This window comes from Coregonus lavaretus, assembly GCF_964263955.1.
Source record: "Coregonus lavaretus genome assembly, chromosome: 6".
NCBI lineage: Eukaryota > Metazoa > Chordata > Actinopteri > Salmoniformes > Salmonidae > Coregonus > Coregonus lavaretus.
This window is the reverse complement of record NC_139993.1, coordinates 23568394-23582018: the sequence shown is the minus strand read 5'-3', so window position 1 is coordinate 23582018 and position 13625 is coordinate 23568394. Positions and strand designations below refer to the sequence as shown.

Here is a 13625-nt window from a genome sequence, read left to right as displayed (position 1 = left end):
CTACCTTGCGTTGGTCAGTGCACGAAGCTGGGCACAGTGCGCAGTTTGACTAGGCTACTGATATTCCCTGGGGTTGTTCGGCATGTTAAATTATTTGTAGATCAATGACTGTCAACACAGTTACATGCTTAGTTCGACACTGAAGGAGAGGACGTCAGTTGTCACAAAATATGAGGTATTTTCGGAAGGTAGAAAGAATGTCATATGAGCAAACATTTATTGTGAATCAGTGATTCGTAACGTTTGAATCGATTTTCTGACTGATGCATGCTACATTTGGATCGGTTTGGGGTCCGCAGTCGTATCTTAAACATTTGAATCTGGGACCGATGTGTATCGGTGAATCGTTACATCCCTACAATATGTTATTTGGCTCATTCCTGGAGGTGGAAATTATATTTTAGATGGTGTCAGCATAATTTTATTTTCATTAATTTTGGAGTAGAATGTCCTTTTAAAAAGTCACCAGAACTGAGCTTCTCAGTCCTTTTACATAAAAATGTCCATGGGGGGGACCCCGGTCCCCCAAAACAGGACCTGGGCTGGGACACTGGGCTTAATGGAGTTACAAACCATTTTCTGCCCCTCAGCTTCACATACAGTTCCTTCAGAAAGTATTCACACCCCTTGACTTTTCCCACATTTTGTTGTGTTACAGCCTGAATTTAAAATGTATTAAATCGCGATTTTTGGTCACTGGCCTACACACAATACCCCATAATGTCAAAGTGGAATTATGTTTTTGAAAATGTTTATAAATTAATTAAAAATGAAAAGCTGAAATGTCCTGAGTAAATAAGCATTCGACCCCTTTGTTTTGGGAAGCCTAAATAAGTTCAGGAGTAAAAATATGCTTAACAAGTCACATAGTAAGTTGCAAGGACTCACTCTGTGTGCAATAGTGTTTAACATGATTTTTGAACGACTACCTCAGCTCTTTACCCCACACGTACAATTATCTGTAAGGTCCCTCAGTCGAGCAGTGAATTTCAGATTCAACCACAAAGACTAGGGAGGTTTTCCAATGCCTCGCAAAGAAGGGCACCCGTTGGTAGATGGGTAAAACACATTTTGAATATCACTGTGAGCATGGTGAAGTTATTAATTACACTTTGGATGGTGTATCAAGTCACTACAAAGATACAGGCAGCCTTCCTAACTCAGTTAGAGTTTAATGGCTTTGATAGGAGAAAACTGAGGATGGATCAACAACATTGTAGTTACTCCACAATACTAACCTAATTGACAGAATGAAAAGAAGGAAGCCTGTAAAGAATAAAAATATTCCAAAACATGCATCCTGTTTGCAATAAGGCAGTAAAGTAATACTACAAACATTTTGCCAAAGCAATTACATTTCTGTCCTGAATACAAAGTGTTATGTTTGGGGCAAATCCAGCACAACACATTACTGAGTACCACTCTCCATATTTTCAAGCATAGTGGTGGCTGCATCATGCTATGGACAATAATGGAAGACAGTGAATGTTTTTAAGTGTAGGAGTTACAGTTTTGACTTAAATCTACTTGGGAATCTATGGCAAGACCTGAAAATGGTTGTCCAGCAATGATCAACAACCAATTTAACAGAGCTTGAAAAATTGTGATAAAAAGAATGGGAAAATGTTGCACAATCCATGTGTGGAAAGCTCTTAGAGACTTACCCAGAAAGACTCACAGCTGTAATCGGTGCCAAAGGTCCCTCTACAAAGTATTCACTCAGGGGTGTGAATACTTAAGTTCCAGCCTTAGCAGTTGCCCAGATCAGCAGTTGTGCCCGGTGGCTTTGTGCGCCTACAGGAGAAGACATTGTTGTTTACCAGCACTCATATTGTGCCACCCTACTGCAGTCATGCCATTCCATGCCAGCCTTTTATCGCACTTTATGTTCAACTTCCCCCTCATACTTAACACCACCCTGCAGAGAACAGAAGTGAGTTATGACATAACATTAAACTAAATGAAAGCCTCTCTGGTCAGTGTTGGCTCCCTATACGGTGCTGTTTTAGAATTTGACGGGAAATGTTAACACATTGATTTCCTGTTGGCATTATCAATTGACTACAAGTGAGTAGGCGTTATACTATTTTGTTCCAGTGAAATAAATGATTTGTATTATTTACAACTGACTTTCCATGAAAACGCATTTCAGATACAACGCTCAATGCGCTCATATACATGCGTACATACCATGCACCGTAACTACTATGCTCACCAACAGTAAAAAAAAAAAGTTATAATAATAATTACATTCTGAGTGGTATTAGTATCAATGTGGCCAAAGGAATGTGGTGTTTTCAGCGTTTCTTGTTGTCAAGCCAGCCTATGAATAAGTCAAACGGGACATCCCTTTTCATAGGGTGCTGGGTTGGACATTACAACCATTGCTTTTTATTGGTGTTTGACCACACTCTTCCCCCCTATCCAGATGCCCAAGGTACAGTACCGCTCCAACTGTAAGCCCTCCACCTTTGCCTACCCTCCGGCCTTGGAGGTGCCCAAGGAGAAAGAGAAGGAGAAGGTGAGTCCCCTAACGGCAAAAGAATGTCACCTTGTTTTGATCGATTGAAGTCATATCGCGGTTGTCATTCTGAATGAAGTGTCCTCAGCTGTCATCAATTTCTTGGAGGGTTTTGTTATTAGTGTCCCTTTTGAACGCTTTCTCATAATTTTCATTTCATTGCCATGTTCTCAGTCTGCTCAGTCTAGTGCCCAAGTTTTGTTTCATTTTAGAACCTAGGTTCACTTCAATAACGTAATAAAAAAACGGGCTATTTTGTTGTTCATGCATTCTAAGAAGTTTTGTGATTGGGCTCATTGCCTGAAGTATTGTTGTTTATTGTCTCTCACTCCCTCTTTCTCCATGATAGGTGTCTACTGCGGTTCTCTCCATCACAGCCAAAGCTAAGAAGAAGGAAAAGGAGAAGGAGAAGAAGGAGAAGGAGGAGGAAAAGATGGAAGTGGTGAGTGTGTGAAAACAAAACCCGTCCTTTTACGACAGCCAGCCCCACTTTCTATTTGTGTTTGTTGTTTTTTTTACTTCAAATTAAGTCTTAGTTTCTATGTAGATGTTTTCAACCATCCTCAAGCAAGAATCCTGTAGCCCCCGTCCCAAACAGAGCTCTGTTCATATTGATAGTGAGGTGTTAATGGTTCACAGACCTGAACAACAGTCAAACGTTTTGGGCCCGGTACCAGGGCTCTGCAGCCTCCTTTAAAGGGGTAGTTCACTCCAAATCCATAAACTGCTTATTGATTTCTTACCTCAGAAGTCATTACCAGGCACATAGACTACTGCAGAGAAGACCATTTCAAAGGTAAGAAAACTATAAATTGAAATGTGAGTGAACTATTCCTTTAAAGTAGCAGTTATCATGAAATATGAAATGAGGGAACTATCCCTTTAAGGACCAGCTAGCTCTCAGCCTTGGCAGGGTCCCACAGCCCCTCTCTCCACAGATGTTACCAACTCACCCATGAAGCACTCAGCTGGAACACACCAAACAAATCAAATTATTTGTCACATGCTTCATAAACAACAGGTGTAGACTAACATGCTTACTTGCAGGTCCTTTTCCAACAATGTAGAGTAACGAAAAATATATACAGTACCAGTCAAAAGTTTGGACACACCTACTCATTCAAGGGTTTTTCTTTATTTTAAATATTTTCTACATTGTAGAATAATAGTGAAGACATCAAAACTATGAAATAACACATATGGAAACATGTAGTAACCAAAAAAGTGTTAAACATATCAAAATATATTTTGTATTTGAGATTCAAATAGCCACCCTTTGCCTTGATGACAGCTTTGCACACTCTTGGCATTCTCTCAACCAGCTTCACCTGGAATGCTTTTCCAACAGTCTTGAAGGAGTTCCCACATATGCTGAGCACTTGTTGGCTGCTTTTCCTTCACTCTGCGGTCCGACTCATCCCAAACCATCTCAATTGGGATGAGGTTGGGGGATTGTGGAGGCCAGGTCATCTGATGCAGCACTCATCACTCTCCTTGGTCAAATAGCCCTTACACAGCCTGGAGGTGTGTTGGGTCATTGTCCTGTTGGAAAACAAATGATAGTCCCACTAAGCCCAAACCAGATGGAATGGTGTATCGCTGCAGAATGCTGTGGTTGCCATGCTGGTTAAGTGTGCCTTGAATTCTAAATAAATCACTGACAGTGTCACCAGAAAAGCACCATCACACCACCTCCTCCATGCTTCACGGTGGGAACTACACATGCGGAGATCATCCGCTCACCTACACTGCGTCTCACAAAGACACAGCGGTTGGAACAAAAAATCTCCAATTTGGACTCCAGACCAAAGGACAGATTTCCACCGGTCTAATGTCCATTGCTCGGCAAAGGGTGGCTACTTTGAAGAATCTCAAATATAAAATATATTTTGATTTATTTAACACTTTTTTGGTTACTACTTTGTCATTTTCTCACACAAACACTGTATGGGAGTGTTTGTTCTGCAGTTAACACACACACATAGACAAACAGGCATGCTGATATGAGTCATTGCACCGCTATGGTCCAGTTTTCAGCCTAGCGTCAGATGGTGCAGGGCTTCCTGGTAGCAGCCGGCTCCACACATGGGTGGTATAGGGCAGGGAATGGATGATAGGCAAGGATAGGTAACACAGGGAGGGCAGACATAGAATGCCAGGCCAGGCTCTGATAGGTAAGTTCCGCAAGGTTTATTTGTTTGTTTATTTGGATCCCCATTTAGCTTTTGCGGAAGCATCAGCTACTCTTCCTGGGGTCCACAAAAATGCAAAACATGACAAGTAACAAAACACTGATAGACAAGGACAGTCACACAAATGTGAAATACGATATACAAACAATACAACAAAAAAATTATACAAACAATGCGTCTCCCGAGTGGCGCAGTGGTCTAAGGCACTGCATTGCAGTGCTAGCTGTGCCACTAGAGATCCTGGTTCGAATCCAGGCTCTGTCGTAGCCGGCCGCGACCGGGAGACCCATGGGGTGGCGCACAATTGGCCCAGCGTCGTCCAGGGTAGGGGAGGGAATTTCCGGAAGGGATGTAGCTCAGTTGGTAGAGCATGGCGTTTGCAACGCCAGGGTTGTGTGTTCGATTCCCACGGGGGGCCAGTATAAAAAAAATAAGTATATATATATATATAATGTATGCACTCACTAACTGTAAGTCGCTCTGGATAAGAGCGTCTGCTAAATGACGTAAATGTAAAAATATTGTGTGTCTGTGTGTGCATGTGTTTGTGTCCCCTCAGTCCCTGCCATTCCATGAGATGTTTAATCTGTTTTTTAAAGGTAATTTAGCTGTTTTGTTGAGTAATTGGAGATGGAAGGAAGTTCCATACGATCATGGCTCTATATAATACTGTGCGTTTCCATGAATTCTGTTTGGACTTGGGGACTGTGAAGAGACCCCTGGTGGCATGTCTTGTGGGACATGAATGGGTGTCTGAGATGAATGTTATTTGATTATGCAGACAATTTGGAATATTCATTACAGTAATATTTCTCATGAAAACTAGAAGAGAAGCAGTTAATCTCTCGTCAACCAGAAAAGACTGGCATGAATGTTGTTAGTTCTGTGTGTGCTGTTAAGGGCAAGGTGTGCTGCTCTGTTTTGAGCCAGCTGCAGCTTTGCTAGGTCTTTCTTTGCTGCACTTGACCATATTTCCAGACAGTAATCAAAATGGGACAAGACCAGAGCCTTAACATCTAGTACAATTGATTTTTGTGTCAAAAGCGCAGAACATCTTTTGATAAGACATACTCCTCCCCATCTTCACAACAACTTTGTCAATATGACTTGACCATGATAATTGACCATCCAATGTTATACCTAGGAGTTTTGCTTCCTCAATTTGCTCAATGGTTACACCCTTTATGCACAACTAGGGCTGTGGCGGTCACGAAATTTAGTCAGCTGGTGATTGTTAAGCAAATAACTGTCAGTCTCAAGGTAATTGACGGTAATTAACATAAACACATTTAGCATCTCCTGGCTTCCACACACGGCCTACAAGCCACTGATGCAGACCTTTGGAACCTCTACATTTAAAAAAGTATAATAAGTCCTTGTAATATAGCCTACACCTTCACAATAAATCCATTATTTATTTTAGACAGATCTAAAGAAGCATGATATGAAGAAACTGTAGTCTATTTCAGAAGAACAGAATAGCATACTCTGAGTTGTCCTTATGTTAGGTCCTGATCTGGCTATGCCAAATGGCTGTGGGCTACACTAGTTAATTTAGCAGACAAGATTTGCTTATAATTCCATGGCATTATTTTATAGTATGAAGAATACAATTGAACAAAGCTGAATAAAATAGAAAGGATCATTTCTCCAAACGGTTTGAGGGTGTGTGCCACATGCGGCTATTCTGTGTTGAGCGGTTAACAAAGAAAAAGGTACTCCTATATGCTTAATTTAGAGTTATTAATGTAACTTTAGTTGTTCTATAAACGTTGGGCTATATGTTTTGACAAGCACTTGATAATGCCTCGAATTTCACGGCGGCATCCCCTTTGTGTGGCCGTAATGCACCCTAAAAAAATCCATGCCTTTTGCGGCCAGTGGCCGTTGTGCCCTTGGCCCGGAGTGCTGTGTTGTGCCCTTCTCCTTGAGTGCTGTGCGCTCTGAAGCACCTCTCACTCACATCGCTCTCCATCACGTGATCAGGTCTTTCTCACAGGCTACAAGTGAAGACAGACACATCGGGGAGACGCAACCGCGCACGTCCTTATCCAATTCCGAGGTGCATATTGAAGATAATGGAAGAACTGTCCACATTTACTTTTCGTCAGCCAACAAGATGAGTAGGCCTAACGAACAGCAAAAGCACTAGCCTATGTCAATCTACTGTGACCTATTCTGTGCGAGAAATAAATATTCCAAACATAGTGTGGGACAGTTGTGGGATGCAATGGATCCCAAATTAACACAACCACTAGCATCCCAAAAATGTTTTACGCAATGTGGCTGACTCAACAGATCAGAACGTTTAGCTTTAAATGTTGATTAACTATTCAGCTATTTCTTCACATTATAAGCGCCGCAATGCGCGCATGGCAGTAGGCTATAAGCACGAATGTTACATTATCGGGAAAACATCATTATCAAAAGTGATCACAAATGCGATTATGAATGTAATGCTTTTATTATAAAGGTGCATTCTTATGGTGAAAATTATCTTCCCCAAACTTGAAACTCACGCGCTGCTTATGTATGCCAGTTAGGCTCTACACACCTTGTAACGCTGATTCATGTGCTTAATTTTAAAGAAGTTATTTGGCCACTTATCAAAACATATAGGCCTATGGGCTAGGCTACATGAGGTGTGCGACTAATCGAAAAAGTAATGCAAAAAAAAAGCATTTGTTTCTTGCCTTATGCTGGGCATCATTCACAAGTGATAATATATAATTCACAAGTGATAGGCTAATATTGTCACCCATCAGACTATTGTTGATTTAATCTTCTCTTTACATATACTAAATAATATGTGTGAAATTTGTTTTGATTTAGAATGGACCATTATCATGCACCTGTCTCGAAAAAGGCAGTGGGAAAAAATAAATGTAATCTATGCACTTAAATAGCGAATGGAGGATGCTTTTCCCATGATTCATTTTCATACCAGCCAGGTAGGCTATACTCCTGTTGTAAAGATAAGCAATGTGCTTAATATTAGGAAAGTTGAGAAATAAATATAGTAGGCCTAGCCTATAGAAAGCTGATGGGATCCTCCTCTTTTTAATAGAGGCCATCACTCTGTTTTCTCGCGCAATTGCATAGCCTATAGAAATGTTGCGCAACAAGAGCTCATGGGTTCTCATGAAGTGGTTGATTAGATTTTCAAAATACATTTGCATTGATGTCAGAGTGATTAGAGGGACAATAGTGCTGAGTACCAGGCAGTTAGCATGTTTGGTAGGCTACTAATGACCATCAGCAGCATCAGAGCTTGGAGAAGCCTAATTACCGTGACTAAACGGGTAGCTTAGTGGTTAAGAGCGTTGTGCCAGTAACCGAAAGGGTCACTGGTTCTAATCCTCGAGCCGACTAGGTGAAAAATCTGTCGATGTGCCCTTGAGCAAGGCACTTAACCCTAATTGCTCCTGTAAGTCACTCTGGATAAGAGCGTCTGCTAAATGACTAAAATTTAAATGTAAACGGTCACGTAGAATTTTTTATCAATTTCTTTTAACCAATCATCTGTCATCTTAGTCAATGCAGTACACGTTGAATGCCCGTATGCATGCTGAAAGTCAGTAGTTGTTCTCTGAAAAATAGCATTGTATTTGGTCAAACACAATTCTCTCCATCAGTTTACTAAGAAGAGGCAGCAAACTAATTGGGCGGCTGTTAGAGCCAGCAACAGGTGCTTTACTGGGTTGTTTTTGGCAGTGGACTTACTTTAGCTTCCTTCCACGCCTGTGGACACACGCCTTTCGGATTTGGTTAAAGATATAGCAAATAGGGGTGGCAGTACAGTCTGCTACCATTCGCAATAGTTTCCCATCAAGGTTGTCTATACCTAGTGGCTTATTGTTATTGATGGATAACAATAGTTTTTCCACCTCTCCCACACTAACTTGACCAAAAGAAAGTGTGTCCATTTCAGAGAAACGGAAAGTCACCCACTACAAAAGGCAGGCCAAAGAAGCTTGTAATATAAACTTAATTTTCATGCCGCTCCCCCGCAGGACCGTGTACCCTTCAATAACTCAGACCCGACACACAGACAGTGTCTTATAGAGGGGGAGTTTGTTGTATTGTTTGGTTAGTTGAACATTGAGATTGTCTTGCGCGGGGCACTGCAAATAGCCTAACAAATCACTGGCCACCAAGTGCAACACAACAGATAAGGTGTATTAACCATCTCAAGATAAACACATCTTCCAGAGTTGAAACTTTTCAGTTGTCGGGAAACGTGTGACATGAAAAGCACACTTTATTTTGGGTTTACGCTTATTGCCATTGACATCTATTGTATTATCCAATGCATTTTGTAGTCACTGAGTCATGGGTTTTCCTCGAGAAGAGGGGGGGAAACGCTTAGCATTTTTTGTGTTTGTTGGACTCTCAGGAGGTACAGGAGGCTGAGAAGGAGAAGAAAGATGAGGAGAAGGAGAAGGAGAAGGAGAAGGAGAAGAAGAAGGAGCCCGAGCCCAACTTCCAGCTGATGGAGAACCCAGCCAGAGTGATGCCCGCCCAGCTCAAAGTGCTCAACATGCCCGAGACGTGCCGCTACCAGCCCTTCAAACCGGTACGTACTGTTGGTGTGCCTGTGTGTGTGTGACTTTTTAAGTGTGTTTCTGGGTCCAACAATGAAGCTGTCTTTTATCAGCCATCTTTTATTTCAATTTAATCTAAGATTATAACCCCTGGTTGTTTGGTTTTGGACCGTATATCTGACCCCTATCATCACCCACTGAGTCTTAACGTTGCCGGCCAATAAACCACTGGACTCTGGCCCCGTGCAAAGTGTTGACAGGTTTCCACAGTAAATAAAATGAGATATGCATTATGCAGTCACCCGCACACTTATCGTAATCCCACTCCTATAAAGAGGAGTATCATCTGGTTACGTGTAAAATCAACACAAGTCAAGCTAAGACCAATGCATCATGGGTCATATCAAATGACACAGGTGCCTCTTTGCTCTCGTCGGTCTTCTAAAACATTACACATTTTGTTTTTTATATGCGACCTTGAGAGGTATTGTTTTAAGACCAGTCAATCTATTGTTGCGGGGTCAGGGTGTGCCTCCCACAGAATGTCCCTCCATATCGTGACTATTTAATTTCACCTCTTCCATAGAAGGCAATCAGAGCACTGTTCCAAATACCTTGTAGTGTGGTCTGTGAGTAGATTAGTGTTAGCTTACCTGCCCAGTGATAATCTAGGAGTTAGAATCAAGCCAGTGCAGTGCTCACCTTGCCAGATGCTTTAGTCTGGACCTGAAACACATCATATCTTAAACAACCATATCTATAACACTGATGTACAGTGATAACCAAGCTGCTTGATGTACAGTACAACCACTGCGATGGCAATGTGATAACTGAGTATCACTGAGGCAACCATCCCCTCAAAATCCTCACAGGCAGACCAAGACTGAATAAAGACCTGTTCTTTCTTGCAGTCATGATAAATCCCTTCACTGTTATCCATCACCTCGTCTGTGGAGTGTTTTTAAAGATCCTCTCCTCTCACTTCTCGGCTTCAGAGATTTACGTAGACATAAGCCTTCTCTGAAGCCTTGTCAAATGTGTCCAACTATTGCATAAGCATGCTAGTCAGTGTTGACAGTGGAGAGTGGGTGAGATTTAAACATTATGAGGTGCAGTGTGTTCTCTTGAGTTGATATTACAATATTGTGGGGCAGGCGGGTGATGTTTGATGGATGTACTGCTCAGTCGGGAAGTTAGACAAGGTGTTGGGTGTTAACACAGCACGACACGGCCCCGGAGATCGAAAAGACTCCCGTCATTGGTCAAACCGCCTACAGTCGCTCATGCCATTGGTCCGTGTCCCCTGTCTGTCTCCAGCTGCACACCGGCGGCATCATCATCATGAAAGACACCAGCGAGGAAGATGAGGAGCTGGTGGAGCCCGTCTCCGCCCACGGCCCAAAGATCGAGGAGGAGGAACAGGAGCCAGAGGCCCCCGAGCCCTTCGAGTACATCGACGAGTGAACACCCTCCGTGTAAAAGGTATGTATGTGTCTTACACCAGTATTTACCAAATTATGGATCTGGATCCATTGATGGTTCGCAGATAATTCGTAATGGGTTCTCTGTGAAAGAGTGGGTGCTGGTTAGAAACAGGTTTTATTGACCAAAAGCTGTAGATGGGTCATATTGCTAAAAATATTTTAGAACCACAACCCCATTGGATCTGTAGCCTAGGGGTACATACAGTGACCATTCTTCCCCCTTTGTGCAATAACTCAAACTTTCAGGATCAAGCTGCCTGAATATTTTATATTACCTTGTAATTTGCTATACAGAGCAGTGAGGCAGTCTCAGACAGAGTGGCTTTGCCCCATCGCTGGTACAGAGATAGCAGAGAAAGAGGTAACTGTACAGTGCAGGTCTTTGGGTTTTTGTTCCCATGCCTAACCTAGCTCGCACCCATCGGTGCCTATGGAATGTAAACAATGCTGCCATTTCCAAACTACAACCCCTGAGGGCAAACCCTCCATCTGTAGTGGCAGTAATTGCACAGCAAAGAGTGAGCCGAGATAGATTGTTTTGTCAGTTTTGGCCATCAGCACACGTATGTTTGTCTTGGTCCCCATTACCTCCAATGAAGGCTTGTACAACATGTGTTAAACAAAATACAATTAGGGGATGTTTAGATAGTGTCATGCCTTTTGGGATTAGAAATACTCCTGCTCTACATGTAAAAGGATTTGAAATACACGCCACTGTGGTTATCTTAATGAATTGTCTTAATGAAAATCTTTAAGTTATCATAATGAAAAGCATAAGTTAAGGTATACATTTTTTTATCTGAACAAACATATAAACGCAACTTGCAACCATTTCAAAGATTTTAACTGCGTTACAGTTCATATAAGGAAATCAGTCAATTGAAATAAATTAATTAGGCCCTAATCTATGAATTTCACTTAACTGGGAATACAGATATGCATATGTTGATCACAGATACATTTTAAAAAAAGGTAGGGGCGTGGATCAGAAAACCAGTTAGTATCTGGTGTGACTGCCATTTACCTCATGCAGCGCGACACACATCTCCTTCGCATAGAGTTGATCAGGCTGTTGATTGTGGCCTGTCCCACTCCTCTTCAATGGCTGTGCGAAGTTGCTGGACATTGGCGGGAACTAGAACACGCTGTCGTACACGTTGATCCAGAGCATCCCAAACAAGCTCAATAGGTGACATGTCTGGTGAGTATGCAAGCCATGAAAGAACTGGGACATTTTCAGCTTCCAGGAATTGTGTACAGATCCTTGCGACATGGGGCCGTGCATTATCATGCTGAAACATGAGTTGATGGCGGCGGATGAATGGCATAATGGGCCTCAGGATCTCATCACGTTATCTCTGTGCATTCAAATTGGCATCGATGTGCAAAGCTGTCGTCAAAGCAAAGGGTGGCTATTTGAAGAATCTCAAATATAAAATATATTTTGATTTGTTTAATGCTTTTTTGGTTACTACATGATTCCATATGTGTTATTTCATCGTTTTGATGTCTTCATTATTATTCTACAATGTAGAAAATAGTAAAAATAAAGAAAAACCCTTGAATGAGTAGGTGTTCTAAAACTTTTGACCGGTAGTGTACTTACATAAAACATTTTAAACTGATACCGGGGACCTTCAGGCAAGTCTTTGTGAGGTTTGTCGGCGTCCTAGAGCAGAACAACCGATATGTTCGTGAGAGATTAGTGTGTAACCCAATCTGTTCGGTCGCTACAGAGAAGTTGGCAGATCGGCTGTACCGACTTCAGAAGAGTCCCGTGACGCTGTTCGTGAGAATTCTCATAAGTTTGTAGGCCAAACCGTTCGGACACTTTAGACGTTTTCGTGAGAAGACCGATTTTCGGGACATCTCATGGTCTGACAAACACCACTCTAGCGCTGCCACCTTTCACCGCAGATGTGGAAGGGCGATATCGGTGGATGTAGTGGATTGAGATGCAGCCCATGCAAAAAAAAGGGCCAAGGACATTGTAGGAGAAGGGTTAATAAACATTTAAATATAGATAGAGTAATTAGGCCTAACTTTCTTGTAAAAACAAGCAATGAATTAGGTGTTTTGTGATCAAACACAGAGCCTATTCAGGTCGTATCCTTCTAACCGCTCTGGCCTTTCTGTTCCACAGGTGGCGTTACGAGGCTTCTACAGGAAGAATCTTGACATCCCAGCATGCATCTCTTTGTCCCCCCTCCCTCCCGCCGTCCCTCTTTTACACGTTCCTTCCCTGTCCTGGCCCCCTTTGTCAGACAGGGAATGTTTTACATTCTCTTGTTAAATGGTATAATTTTCTGTCAGTACAATTAAAAATATATATATATTGGAGATTGGAGCACGTGTGCTTATTTTTGTTCCTGCATGTGCTGTGTGAACGTAGAGTAATCCCTCTAATCCTGCACATTTAGGCAGGTTTACATTCTCTCAGCAGTGTTTCCTCATCACAGCTGCCACAGTCTGCCCACCAGCCAGGCCGCCTCAGCCTGCCATTATTCTGCCCAGTTTAGCTTACTCCTTATCATACCAAGGGCTTGATGACACACACAGTCACATTGAATTTACAAGGACATACTCACCTACAGTGGGGAAAAAAAGTATTTAGTCAGCCACCAATTGTGCAAGTTCTCCCACTTAAAAAGATGAGAGAGGCCTGTAATTTTCATCATAGGTACACGTCAACTATGACAGACAAATTGAGAAAAATAATCCAGAAAATCACATTGTATGATTTTTTATGAATTTATTTGCAAATGATGGTGGATAATAAGTATTTGGTCACCTACAAACAAGCAAGATTTCTGTCTCTCACAGACCTGTAACTTCTTCTTTAAGAGGCTCCTCTGTCCTCCACTCGTTACCTGTATTAATGGCA

At 42.0% G+C, this 13625-nt stretch overlaps 1 protein-coding gene across 1 annotated transcript in view; it reads left to right on the top strand.

The window, feature by feature from the left end:
* Positions 1-13081, top strand: part of LOC311130833 (26S proteasome non-ATPase regulatory subunit 1) — a 116675-nt gene extending 103594 nt beyond the window's left edge. The window contains exons 21-25 of the mRNA XM_084163637.1: positions 2429-2521; positions 2871-2963; positions 9110-9289; positions 10575-10739; positions 12885-13081. Of these exons, the coding sequence (XP_084019763.1) occupies positions 2429-2521; positions 2871-2963; positions 9110-9289; positions 10575-10721 (513 nt within the window). The 3' untranslated portion in view covers positions 10722-10739; positions 12885-13081. The remainder of the gene's footprint in view (positions 1-2428; positions 2522-2870; positions 2964-9109; positions 9290-10574; positions 10740-12884) is intronic.
* The last annotated feature ends 544 nt before the right edge of the window (positions 13082-13625 follow it).